This window comes from Megalobrama amblycephala, linkage group LG18, assembly GCF_018812025.1.
Source record: "Megalobrama amblycephala isolate DHTTF-2021 linkage group LG18, ASM1881202v1, whole genome shotgun sequence".
In the NCBI taxonomy this organism is placed as follows: Eukaryota; Metazoa; Chordata; class Actinopteri; order Cypriniformes; family Xenocyprididae; genus Megalobrama; species Megalobrama amblycephala.
The window spans coordinates 10,344,891-10,357,826 of record NC_063061.1 but is presented as its reverse complement, the minus strand read 5'-3'; the positions used below and the strand labels follow the sequence as shown (position 1 = coordinate 10,357,826).

The 12,936-nt window shown below is 34.6% G+C and overlaps 1 protein-coding gene across 6 annotated transcripts in view; it reads left to right on the top strand.

The window, feature by feature from the left end:
* Positions 1-12,936, top strand: part of sgcd (sarcoglycan, delta (dystrophin-associated glycoprotein)) — a 258,141-nt gene that overhangs the window by 126,504 nt on the left and 118,701 nt on the right. The window contains exons 1-2 of one of the 6 annotated variants that reach the window (XM_048165457.1): positions 1,722-2,499; positions 3,768-3,881. The exons of 4 other annotated variants lie outside the window; for them this stretch is intronic. Coding sequence is in view for 1 of the 2 variants with exons in the window: in XM_048165455.1 (XP_048021412.1) it covers positions 2,488-2,499 (12 nt within the window). In the remaining variant the exon portion in view is untranslated. Of the gene's footprint in view, positions 1-1,721; positions 2,500-3,767; positions 3,882-12,936 lie in introns of those variants that run through there. One more of the 6 variants, XM_048165455.1, reaches the window with a different exon arrangement.

The following is a 12,936-nucleotide window of genomic DNA, read 5'->3' as shown; positions in this document are numbered from 1 at the left end:
TATTTTGGGGGTTTTTTTGCCGCACCAAAAATATTCTTGTCGCTTTATAATATTAATATTGAACCACTGTACTCACTTGAACTGATTTAAATATGTTTTTAGTACATTAATGGATCTTGAGAGAGGAAATGTCATTGTTGGCTATGCAGGCCATTTTTGGGTGAACTAAACCTTTAGGTATACATGCAAACAAGGATAATTAACACACACCTGAACTAAATGACGAAATCAAATTAATAACCATGACAACCAACTCAACAGGGAAAATGTGCAATCTGAAACAAATTCCAAACTAAGGGTACGTTTACACAACAACAATGTACTAAAAACGGAAACTTTTTTTCTTTGTACAGATGACGTTATCAAAACTATCCCTGTTTTCATGGATCGACTAGACTAAACACGTAATAAACATGTGGTCCGTTTTCGCAGATTCGCGTTTTTGCAGTTTACACAGAGATGATAACGCTATAGTTTTCAAAAACTTACACTTTGAAACCCGTTTTCAAAAGTTTGCATTTTCAGGCCACCAAAACACTGCTGTCACGTAAATGAATGACCAAAATGCAATCCTATCACAAATGAACTGGAAAAAGAATCCAATTTAAATCCAGTTACAATGTGAAATCAAGAGAAATATGTGAACACTTTCACAGACACTATGCAATTTTGTAGTATAAAGACCTTTATTCATCTTCGGAACACAAATTACAATATTTTTCATAAAATGTGCAAAACATGACTTAAATTTGGAGATAAAGGGTATTGCTTGCTAGTTTGTTTGTTTGTTTTTATACACGCTATTGTAAATGAGAGCTGTTGTTTTAGTGTGATTTGATGATTTTGGTTCTTTTAGTCTTGATATCAAACCTAGACAGCAGTTCCACTTACTGATATGGAGAAAACACATCTGTTTCTCCACTTGCTTTGCTCCAGTTCTGTTTACTTTAGTTGTATTGGCTCTGTCCCTCAGAGGACCTCTTGGCTTCCTGGTTTTGTAGGCTGCAGTTGTTTTTTGGGGAGTAGATAATATATTTCAGACTGTTGGCAGTCATTCAGCAGGTTTCCACAATGTGTAGTGGCTACTATATCATATTAGCTGGACATTTATTCACTTAATAATAATAGGTGAGCGACAAAACTCACATAAGGAGAGAGTCATCAGTAATTTGTTTGTTTTTCTGCCGAGTGCATCTATTTTGTGGTTAAACGATATTTGATGCTGGTGAGAAGTTTTATTTGGATTAAACAATAATTATATTTGAAAAAGTGCAGACTACAGTATAATATAAGACTATATAAAAGCTTTTTTGGAAAAGAGCTGCTACTTTATATGAAGTAAAGTGTGTGTTACAGCTATAGCCGAACTATGTGAACAAATTCATTCACTTCCATTTAATCTAATTTACACATTCACTATGTTAAACTTTTGGGTTTATATTTACAAGAAAAATCTAGGAGACACCTCCTCCAAAACAAAGCCATGCAGAAGGTTTGTTTGTGAATTTATTCGACCCAACCACAACATTATTCAGCAAGGTTACATGGAAATGGTGCCTCTAAACCCTGATTCAGAATTCTGACTCTAATTGGTTGTTTTCGAACCCTTGACAAAGAGTGTGAAGCAAACAACCGTCTGAATAAATTCAAGCCTAAACACCCCAAACACAGTTCTTTGTCATCGCAGTAAGGTAAAACATAGTATGAATAAATGTATGTTAATGTTTTGTACCTTAACACGCACCATAGTCCAGCACACCACCGGCATTAGCAATGAACATGCTGATTAATCGCCCTGGGGATTCTGTTTATTGATCGCGCATGTGGTCTTGGTTTCACGCTCCCTGTGGTACGTCCTGCTAATGCTGATCTGGCCAGTTAAAGGAAGTGACCTAAACAATGATTACTATTATTCATCAGTCTGATGACTTCATGCCTGCAGAAAAAGCTGCCTAGGAAAGGCATTGTGGCAAATTTATCCCTCATAGTCAGCCAGGCAGGAACATCAAGTAGAAAAGTAAATGCATTTCCAATTCCCATGGCTGCATGCTGAAACGCACACACACACATATGGAGGGTGAGGGGCTGTACTAAAATAAAAACCCCAGACATCAACCCCCTAACTTCCCCCATGTGTCTCCTAGTACTATATCTGGCCACAAACCAGAGGGCAGTTACTCAGGCAGATGGTAGCAGAGCGTCACAAGACTCAGTCGCTGTTCGCCGTGGTTCTATTGCAGATACCAGACTAAGAGTCCAGGAAATTCCTGCAGACTCTGGGGCAGGGATTTTGGCTTGCGCGTCTGCTATTGGAAAAAATGACAGTGTCGGAAGGGGGGATTGTAACTGCCTGAAGTCAGTCGGAAAAAGAAAGAAAGCGAAAGACAGAGAAAATAGGCCTCATGCCATCTTTAAGGGGTGTCTCAGTCTACTTTTATCTGCCTGTCACACCCTGTGTGCACTAGCTTGGACTTCAGATTGAGAGCCATGGTCAGGATGGTAAGTTTTTAACTTATTGTTTCTGACTTGTACTTTGTGCGAGGAAACGCATGTGACTTCCTGGCAGCAGACAGACAGGGCTGCGCTTAATGTGAACTGCTACTTCATTTTTTTTGGGAAGTTTTCTATCTGCGCTGGAGCAGTTTGGGTTACTGAGTTATTTTCGTCTCTTTCTCTGTCTCTCTTCCTTACAGTCCCATTGTATTGGAATATTCTGGCAGTGCATTGAAGTCTTGTATTAATTGGAAGCCAAAAAGTTTGTGTCACGATAGTAGACAAAGGGTTTCCCCAGTACCTCCCGCTTCTATCTCTTTCTCTTTTTCTCCTGTCCAGATGCTACTGCTACTCTATCTCGCTGGCTCCACACATTTGGTTTCAATTACTTTGGCCCTCTGGGAAACATGCTACTATAAATAAGTAACAACGGGGTTCGCTGTGGAAAGATTGCAGAGTTACTGACAGGGTTCACGATGCTGTTTTATACTCATGCTCTGACTAAAGGACACTGTAAGAAAGGTGATTGTTCTGATTCACTGTGATGATGCCAGGTTGGAATGGGAATGGCAGATAAGGAGGAAAGGAGGGGGCGGGACTTTGGCTGGAGAGTGAAGGAAACAGCTGTGAAGGTTATGAGACATTTGGTTACTGCCTGCCCTTTAGTGTCCGCATCAAAAACAGCTTTCCCTCGCCCCAGACGTGATCATAGGCCTCTGAGAATTCGAACCAGCCTGCGATCAGCCTATGGAAGCTTTTTAAGATTCCACTAAGGTTTGTGGTAGAGAAACAAGCAAAATGTGAAAGCCTGGAAAGGGAAATGAAAAGATCCTGCTGTATATTTTGTTTTGAACTGTCGCAGCCATGTAACTAAACACTATGTAACTGAAGATTCTTAATGGTTGCTGAGCAACATTGCCAATTAGGTGCATTAATATAGAATTCAACTGATGTGTGCTCAGATCTATTGGCTTTATGCAGCAACTTCAAATGTGGCTCATTCATCATATTTATAATGTAATACCCTACTGTTTTAAGTCTTTTGTTTTTAACTCAAGTGTTACGTAATGAGAAGCTGTTTTTGCAGTGATGCCAGACTTGTTTTATGAATAATCTTATCATTTGGTTCACATCATTTAAGTTCCAAAATAAATAAATTAAGATAAAATAAAAGTAAGATAAAGAAACTGTCATGTATTAAAGTCCAATGATGATGAAAAGAGTCCAAAATGCTTCTAATAACAAATGGTATTTATTCTGAACAACAAACCAAGGTAATCCACAGACGAGAGGGAACGTAACAGCATGAATAGAACAAACAATACCAGACAATCAACTGAAGAAACAGAAGAGCTTAAAGACATGGTGATGAACTCAAATACAAACAGGTATGATTGTTAAATGAATGACCTTGGCAACTAATGACTGGCAGGAAACTAGAACAAAGGAAACGGGAAACAATGACGAGCAAACTAAAAGTCCAAGAAAATTAAATTAAGACAAAATAACCTCAATGTAATTGTGACAGAAACTTTCTTTTGTAAAATAATAAATTCACCGAGTTTTCATGTGCATGTAGTATATAGGACAGACATTAGCACTACCTTACTGGACTATCAATTTTGGGTTTGCTTTTTCCAACAAAAATAACTATATTATGATAAAAAGTACACTTTAGCATACATTTAAAAAGAGTATTTATCACGGAAAATAAAAGTGACATAGTTACACGTTATTACATGTAATTACTATGTAATAACAGTAGATTATGCATAATCACAAGTAACTAACCCTAAACCAAACACTAACCAATACTCTATAGTAAGTACATGTAGTTAATTAATATTACTCAGTATTTATTTGAGTAAGGTTAAGTAATGGTTGGGTCAAATATGAACAAACTGTTGGTTTCAATTTAATTACATTTTTAAACCAAACGGTTGAGTTTGTTCATATTTGACCCAAACATGGGTTGAAACAACCCAGTATTTTTCAAATGCAAATAGCTGAAATTTAGATTTTTTTGTACTTAAGTAGGACTTAAAGTGTTAGTTCACCCAAAAATGAATTTTTTGTCATTAAGTACTCACCCTCATGTCGTCCCAAACCATAAGACATTCATCTTCAGAAAACAAATTAAGATATTTTGATGAAATCCAAGTGTTTCTGAAGCACACATAGGCAGCAACGTCACTGCATCTTTTGAGGTCAAGAAAGATACAGAAAATACTTCGTTAAAAAAGTCAACGTGATTACAGTGGTTCAGTCTTAATGTTATGAAGCGATGAGAATACTTTTTGTGCACAGAAACAAAACAAAAATAACAAATTTATTTAACAATTTGAACTTTTGTCATACGCAGTTGACGTAGTGAATGCAGTTCAGTGCTTTCCTGTTCTGCGTCAGAAAGCCGACTCATTATTGGCCGGCTCCTGCGTCAGCATCACAGTCAGCATTGCCCTTTAATTTCTTAAAATTATATTTTATCTGTAAGTAGAGTTTTATAATATACTTTTCAGATTTGAAGTAAGTGCACTACAAGCGTTTAATACAATTAAACACTTTTTTTTAGTGCTGTCAAATCGATTAATTGCGATTAATCGCATCTAACATAAGTTTGTGTGTGTGTGTGTGTGTATATATATATATATATATATATATATATATATACACACACACAAACACATTATATACACACGCATACACATTATATATTTACAAAACTTTTATGTTTGTTGCAATTAATCGATTTGACAGCACTACTTTTTCACATCAGTACATTACCATCACATAAAATTACTCATACCAAGATTTTGGTCATATCACATGCTACACAGTCCACTCACCTCGTGAATATAAAATAAATACACTAGAAAAGATCTTTAAAATGAAGAGTGGTAAGTTCCAGAAGCTAAAATGCCATGTTTAGATTTCATCTTTTCTATGTCTGTACCTTCACTGTAAGATAAAATCTCCATTATTGAATGTAAACGATCTAAACACAATTCATATTATTTGGGAATGACTGCTACTATATCTAAGCCAAACTTCACTATTGTTTTTTTTATAATTTTAAGTTTTAAGAGATATGCCCTGCCATATACACTTGGTCATCAGCTCCATTTTTCAGTCATTAACCTAGAGTTTGGACTCATTTTGAATTCAGTGACATGTAACACCGGAATCAAGCTGGGTAAATCCATGTTACAAGATTCCAATTTTAGTTACCCGACTGAGTTCTAATTTACTGAAAGTACATTTTATTTCCCAACAAGTCAATTTTAATCAGAACTGGTATTACCTGTGGAGTGCAGCAACATTAGCTAAAGCACCAGTTTACCTTAGCAAACAGTCAGGCTAATGAGCTTTGCAAAAGTACTCAAATTGTCAACCAATCCATTCATCTGATACAATTAAAACACTAAAAGATGCTGTTTCACATGAGTTTACGCAAAACAGTTGCTTTAATGATGAGACATTTGCATTGCAATTGGCCTCTACCAGTGAATCATTAAAATAACAACCACATTTTCTGAAACCCCACAGTCATGGGTTCATTATACTGCTTGTGGATCTGAAGGACAGTTGTGAAAATGAAGAGTAACATTAAATTAGGAAAAGGGTATGAACTAAACTAAACCAGAGTTCATTTACATTTTTTTTTTTTTTTTTTTTTTTTTTTGTCGTTTGCAATTGTTGCTTGTCAGGTTGTACAATTTGACTGCAGTGAGTCTGTCATGTCAGAATACTGTATATCAGATCCATCGTAAGCTGCTGAGCTGCTCATTCTTCAAAGCAAACTCAACAACATTTTCATAGTATGATTATAACAAAGGTCAAGCAACCTTAAATTAGTGTTTCTGGGACAAAAAAATAGTCGCTGAATTTGTTTCTGACATTTTGTTTTAACCCTTAAACACCTACCTCAGGTCTTTTGTGACATTTGATGTCATTCACTACCCTACTCCTCATTCATTTTTTTTTAAGTTAGATTATAATTAATATATAATCAATTCATTATAATCAATATAACAAGGAAAAATAATACAATTATAAAAGAATGCGTCTTTTCCCATTATTTCTTAGTAAAAATTGTATAGGGTCACTAACGACCCGAGGTGTGTAAAAAAAGTTTTTTTTTTCGCACAACAATACTTCAATCTTTGATGACTGAATAAGTGCAGTTCACCTTTATTCCACAAGGTGGCAATGTCTGATACATAAAGTGATGTTTCACTCATAGTCACTGCAGGCCGAAAACAAAAGAATAGGAAATATCATCAGCAAAACTTGAAATGGCTCAGCGATTTACTGCAGAGCAAGTATTGAATGCAATCAAATATTAATGTCACTGTCACTTGATAATGGATCTGGTGAAGAAGCTGTCAGATATCAAAATATTGATTTTTTTAGATGCTGAATGTACTGGGAAATATGCTCTGACAAGGACAGTGATGATGATATAGAACATCTGCTCAAACTGAACCCTTCCAAGCTCCAAAGGGTAACAAAGGTGCTTTATTTTATTCTTCTGCAATTGTTACTCTAATATCAGGAGAGTTTTATATTATCACGACAGGAAGAGATCCATCTATGTTAGATATAGATCCGGGTCGGCAAAAAGACCCATATATGTAATAATGATTGGACATTCATGCATTTAAGGGTAAATAAGATTTGACAAGACCGACAATTATATATTTTTAGCAGTTACACTATCATTTAAAAGTTAGAAGTCAGTACACTTTTTTTTTTTTTTTTTTTTATACATTGAAACTTTTATACAGTAAGGACAGATTGAATTGATCAAAATTGAGAGTGAAGATATTTATAATTACAAAAAGATTTCTATTTCAAATAGATGTTGTTCTTTTGAAAGTTTTAATCATCAAATAATCCAGAAAAACAAAATATATCATGATTTCCACAAAAAAAAATAAAAATTAAAATTAAAAAAAATAAAAATTAAGCAGCGCAATTTCCAACCAAATTTCCAATGTTTTTTTGTGCATCAAATATTTTTTTATTTATTTTTTATTATTAAATAAATGCAGCCTTGGTAAGCATAATATACTTCTTTCAAAAGATTTTTAAAAAGTAGTGTAACTTTTACTTTGATTCTTAAATGTGAATGAACCTACAGTTACGAAAGTCAACTTTTTTGCTTGAAGTTTTGCTTTTCTTGTTTTTGAGGATAGAAGGAACTTTATAGGCCATCGGGTAATTTTCTGCCTCTCTTTATAACATCAAATAAACAAGACAGATCGGTCTCTTTCACCCCATATTGATATGGTTATGATGATATTTTGTAGGGATCACAGCAGAGTCTACCGTGAAGGCGCAATCACAAGACTGTACAGATGATTGCTTTATAGCTCAGAGGAAACAAGTGGCCTCATGAGTCTCTGTGACAAAATCGCTGTAATGCTGAATGTACAAACAAACAAATACACTTTGTGCTTTTTAAAAACCAAAGTAAATGGTTCATGTATTAGCTTTTGGCTCTAAGCGATGTAGAGAAACTGAGGAATGGATGAGGGTATAAGAGCAGTGCTCTTGAAGGTGACAGAATGGGCCCACAACTCTTCTAGTGAGCTGCCAATAAATGCAGGCACCAGGGAAGGAGGCTAAACTACAAGCAGGTGTTTCATATTCTGAAGCTTTCTGACAATCCTCCTTTTTTTTAGAGCCAACAGTAAGCATCATCCTCTCTAAAATCTCAAGCGCTGCAACCTGCCAGATTTACAAAAAGAACAAAGGGTACATATGACATTTGTTATAAAAGCAGGATTTAGTCTTAAATCCTGAGCCTCAATGCTCCACACTGAGCCTCGAAAACAACTGTTAGTGTAGAATTCATGCTGTGCCCCGCAGACCTTGTTTTGTGGTCTCAGCATATTTAAAGCTGGTGTGAAATCAAAATTGAATGTTACTGGTCTTATTGTTAATGATTCATCTTGTGTGTACTCTTTTTTTTTTTTCTTTCTTTCTTTCTTATAATAAGACATATATATATATATATATATATATATATATATATATATATATATATATATATATATATATATATATATATATATATATATATATATATATCAATGGTTATCCAATTATTATATTCAGTCCAAATGAAATAATGAAATAATACGATGTCCTACCTGTCTGTCAACATATGCTTTTACCCTGTTCGTGCAGACATCATATGCCATCAGCACATTCCATGCTATGCAGTGTTTATAAAGACAGACCTCGCTCACAGAGCACCGCAAACAAACAGCAGCTGTTCACGTCCTCAGACTCGGAATTATCAACACCGAAATTAATCTGCAGCAGTCAGGTACAAGCTCTCTAAGCTGTTTACATTCATTATTATTGTAATGTTATGTGCTTTGAGATATGTGGTAGTTTAACGCTGTCCGTTGCGATGCAGCTGTGTGTGTGCGAGCGTTCAGTTAATAAATAATATTAAAGGGATAGTTCACCCAAAAGTGAAAATTCTGTCATCATTTACTCACCCTCAAGTTTTTCCAAACCTGTGTGAATTTCTTTCTTATGCTGAACACAAACAAAAGAAGAGTGGAATATAAGAACATAAGAAGTAGAATATCAGAGTAGAACAAAGAATAGATTTTGAAATCAGTGGGGTACATCAACTGTTTATTTACTGACATTCTTCAAAAAAATCTTCTTTTGTATTCAGCAGAAGAAAGAAATCCACACAGGTTTGGAACAACTTGAGAGTGAGTAAATGATGACAGAATTTTCATTTTTTGGGGTGAACTATGCCTTTAAGAAAATGTTTAATTTTAATAAAAGCAGAGAGTGTAGAACCTCTGTCCACAACTGAATTAAATTCAGCCAGGGAATTTTTTTATCTTTTGAGTGCAGAAAATACAGTCAAGAAAAAAATGGTGTATAGGTCTTTGGAGACCACAATAAACTTGATTTTGTCAATGTTGGAAAGAAAGGTTTGGATAAATTACAGTAATATTCTTAGAGGGGTTTAGTGTATTTTGCTCTTTTTTAAGGTTTTTAGATCAATAGTTCTTGATCTTTAGCTGTAAGTCCTTTTCCACTTTATTTTGTTACCAGTCCCTGTTACGATACGGACAACATCTGTAGTGTTTGCCACTGACAAGGGCAGGACACTAACACTTCAGTTCACAGATGAGTAACTTGCCATCTCAGACTCAGCTTCTCCCCGAGGAACCAGCAGTGTAGAGTAGTGCTTTCACATCACCTGACCTGTCCTTCAGCAACTCCATTTACAGTTGTGTGAGCCCAGGAATATCTTCAGAAATGGGAAAGACATTGAGCTTTCTTTTTTAGTCTTCTTTTAATTACAGGGTATATTTTATTGTGGTCGGTAGAAGCCTGGCTGTTGTTTTCAGCATACCAAGGACACTTTGCAGGAATGTAATTGAGTTTCCAGATGATTAAGAAATTCTTAATGTAGCTTATTACTGTACAATTTAGAAAATAGTTAAAACATTCAATATTAAGGTTAAGATGGACTGAAACAAATGCAATGATAGTTTCTGCATTGCTGTATAATTGCATTGTGTAATCTATTAATTTGTTCAAAAATTTATTACAAATGCAATTCATGCATGCAAAGATTAATTTCTGATTGAAAGTCATTCTGATATTTATCAATAATCAAGTCAAAACTGTCAGGATTATACTCTACAACTGTCTTGATATCAGAATAAAGAAAAAAGACTAAAGTTAAAAGAATGAAATGCATGAAAATAAAAGCTTAAGTAGTTTGGCATAATCTATCATTATTTCTTAAAGGATTTTTATTTTAATTTTTTTTAACAAAACTGCGTCACTGCTTAACATTTAAAAGACTTGTGGTGTAAGCCAACAAAAATATATCATAAAGCAGACCCTCATGACTGTGTCAAGGTCAATAAGTCTTATAAATTTCAGGTTCATTCAGAAACCCACCCCCCTCCTATTCCAATAACTATATATATTATAATACACAATACACACACTGTGTGTTATTAATTTATGGTTACACCAGATGACATTAAATGGCAGTACATGTCTATCTTTCAGATGAATTGTTGGTCTCAACACACTCTGGTCTTGACTTGGTCTCGGTCAAGGTTGTCTTGACTACAACACTAAATCGAATATGGTCTTTTCTGAGGTAAATGTACATGACAACATTTACAAGCTGTTTTGTTGATGTCTTTCAGTGTTTAAAACACTGATTGAGCGAATACACAAGACAAATTATATTTCGTTAAGTTGTACTGTATATTTCAACATGCCTTCTCGTGTTCATTCATGTTTATTTGGTGGTATAACTAGTAATAAAGCTGAAGAGATGCTTGGTTTAAAAAAAAAAGTAACGCAAAAGTAATGCAACACATTACTTTCCATAAAAAGTAACTAAGCAATTACTTTTTAGGGTAATGGAATATTGTAACATATTACTTTTAAAAGTAACTTTTCCCAAGACTGGGAAACATTAAAGAATGCCAAAACACAGTATTTATCGTTTAAATGACAAAATTTGAAAGCTTTGACTTGTTCATATCAGAAGTAACAAAGCACAAATCTTACTTTGATTTTTTGGATGGTAGGTGCGCTACAAACAATGTTTGGTGGAGTTTTGTTCATGCATCAGTTGAAAACTAAAAGATAGATACTTGGGATGTAAAAATTGATATTGGTTCATCAAAATGAGAATCTAATAAAATCGAGAATCCATTTATTTATAGAGCCATTTCATTTAAACCTTTCTTGAAAATTGAACAAAAAACATGTACAAAGAGTACATTTCTAAGAGTTATATTTTTCCTTTTTTATTTCATTTTCTTTATTGTGTTCACTCTTATATGACATTGACCCATAAACCAAATATTTTCTATAAAATAGCTTTATTTGTTTTACTCAAATGTGGGAAGCACATCTTCCTCCTGCTGGTTAAAGTAATGCACAATGGTTTGCCTTTTCCCCCTGCAGAGGAGTATTAGCAAATGAATTATGTTGTTTTTCCTCATTGAGTCCCATTAATCACTCCACCACTTCTCATTTCAGTTAAATCTTTGAAAGGCTCAGAAACCTCATTCCTACAGATGCACTGAACATCAGAATAGCCGCAGGACGTGTAATTATTTATGTACATATATTGAAAATATCACAATGACGTTAAGAGGTTTTTATCTTTAATTGTGGAGACACCGGGCCATTTACATGAGTCATTTTCAATAAATGGAGCATAAGCTTGCGTGTTCTAGGAAGAAAACCTTTTATTTTATTTTACCTGTTTTTGTTTGTTTGTTTGTTTTTAAAGCGATATATAAGGTTTTATATTTATCAGAGATAATCAGTGGAATGTTCTTGAGCTTGTTTTAACCACTGACCTTATTTCAAACATTTAACCAAAAGACACATTGACTTTAGAACCAGAAGTGCTAAAGTGCTCTTTTCCGTGGTTTGACCTATAAAATATGTCATCCCTGCATCATTCTTTTCATCTTTCCTATGGCCTCAAGGGATAGTAAAGTGTCCATCAAATGTGCACTGGAGAAAAGGTGAAAAATCTGTGCACTTTTCGCCTATACTGTTTTTCGAAAACTATGTATTCTGGCATACTATTCTTTGTACTGTTTTTTTGCTGACTATTTAGTAAGTAAACATTCAATTTTGGATGCAGTAAATGGTTGTATGAATATGATGGTTTGAGAATCACACCTGTAAGCAGGGCCTAAAACTAACTTTTTTACCAGCCATGAAACAAAAACAGGCATTTATGACACCAATATTTAAGATACTAGTGAAAATTCATAATCCTCTATTTCCATTTCGATAGGCCTACCACAGCTAAAACAACTTGCTAAATATAATTTTAGTAGCCTGCATTTTTAAAGGCAAGTAAACAGTCAATCATAAAATATAAACAAATGATCAAATTACAAGCAATAGCACAAATATATACAGATGCTGGTCATATAATTAGAATATCATCAAAAAGTTGATTTATTTCACTAATTCCATTCAAAAAGTGAAACTTGTATATTATATTCATTTCTTTTAATTTTGATGATTATAACTGACAACTAAGGAAAATCCCAAATTCAGTATCTCAGAAAATTAGAATATTACTTAAGACCAATACAAAGAAAGGATTTTTAGAAATCTTGGCCAACTGAAAGTATGTACATGAAAAGTATGAGCATGTACAGCACTCAATACTTAGTTGGGGCTCCTTTTGCCTGAATTACTGCAGCAATGCGGTGTGGCATGGAGTCCATCAGTCTGTGGCACTGCTCAGGTGTTATGAGAGCCCAGGTTGGTCTAGTGGCCTTCAGCTCTTCTGCATTGTTGGGTATGGCATATCGCATCTTCCTCTTCACAATACCCCATAGATTTTCTATGGGGTTAAGGTCAGGCGAGCTTGCTGGCCAATTAAGAACAGGGATA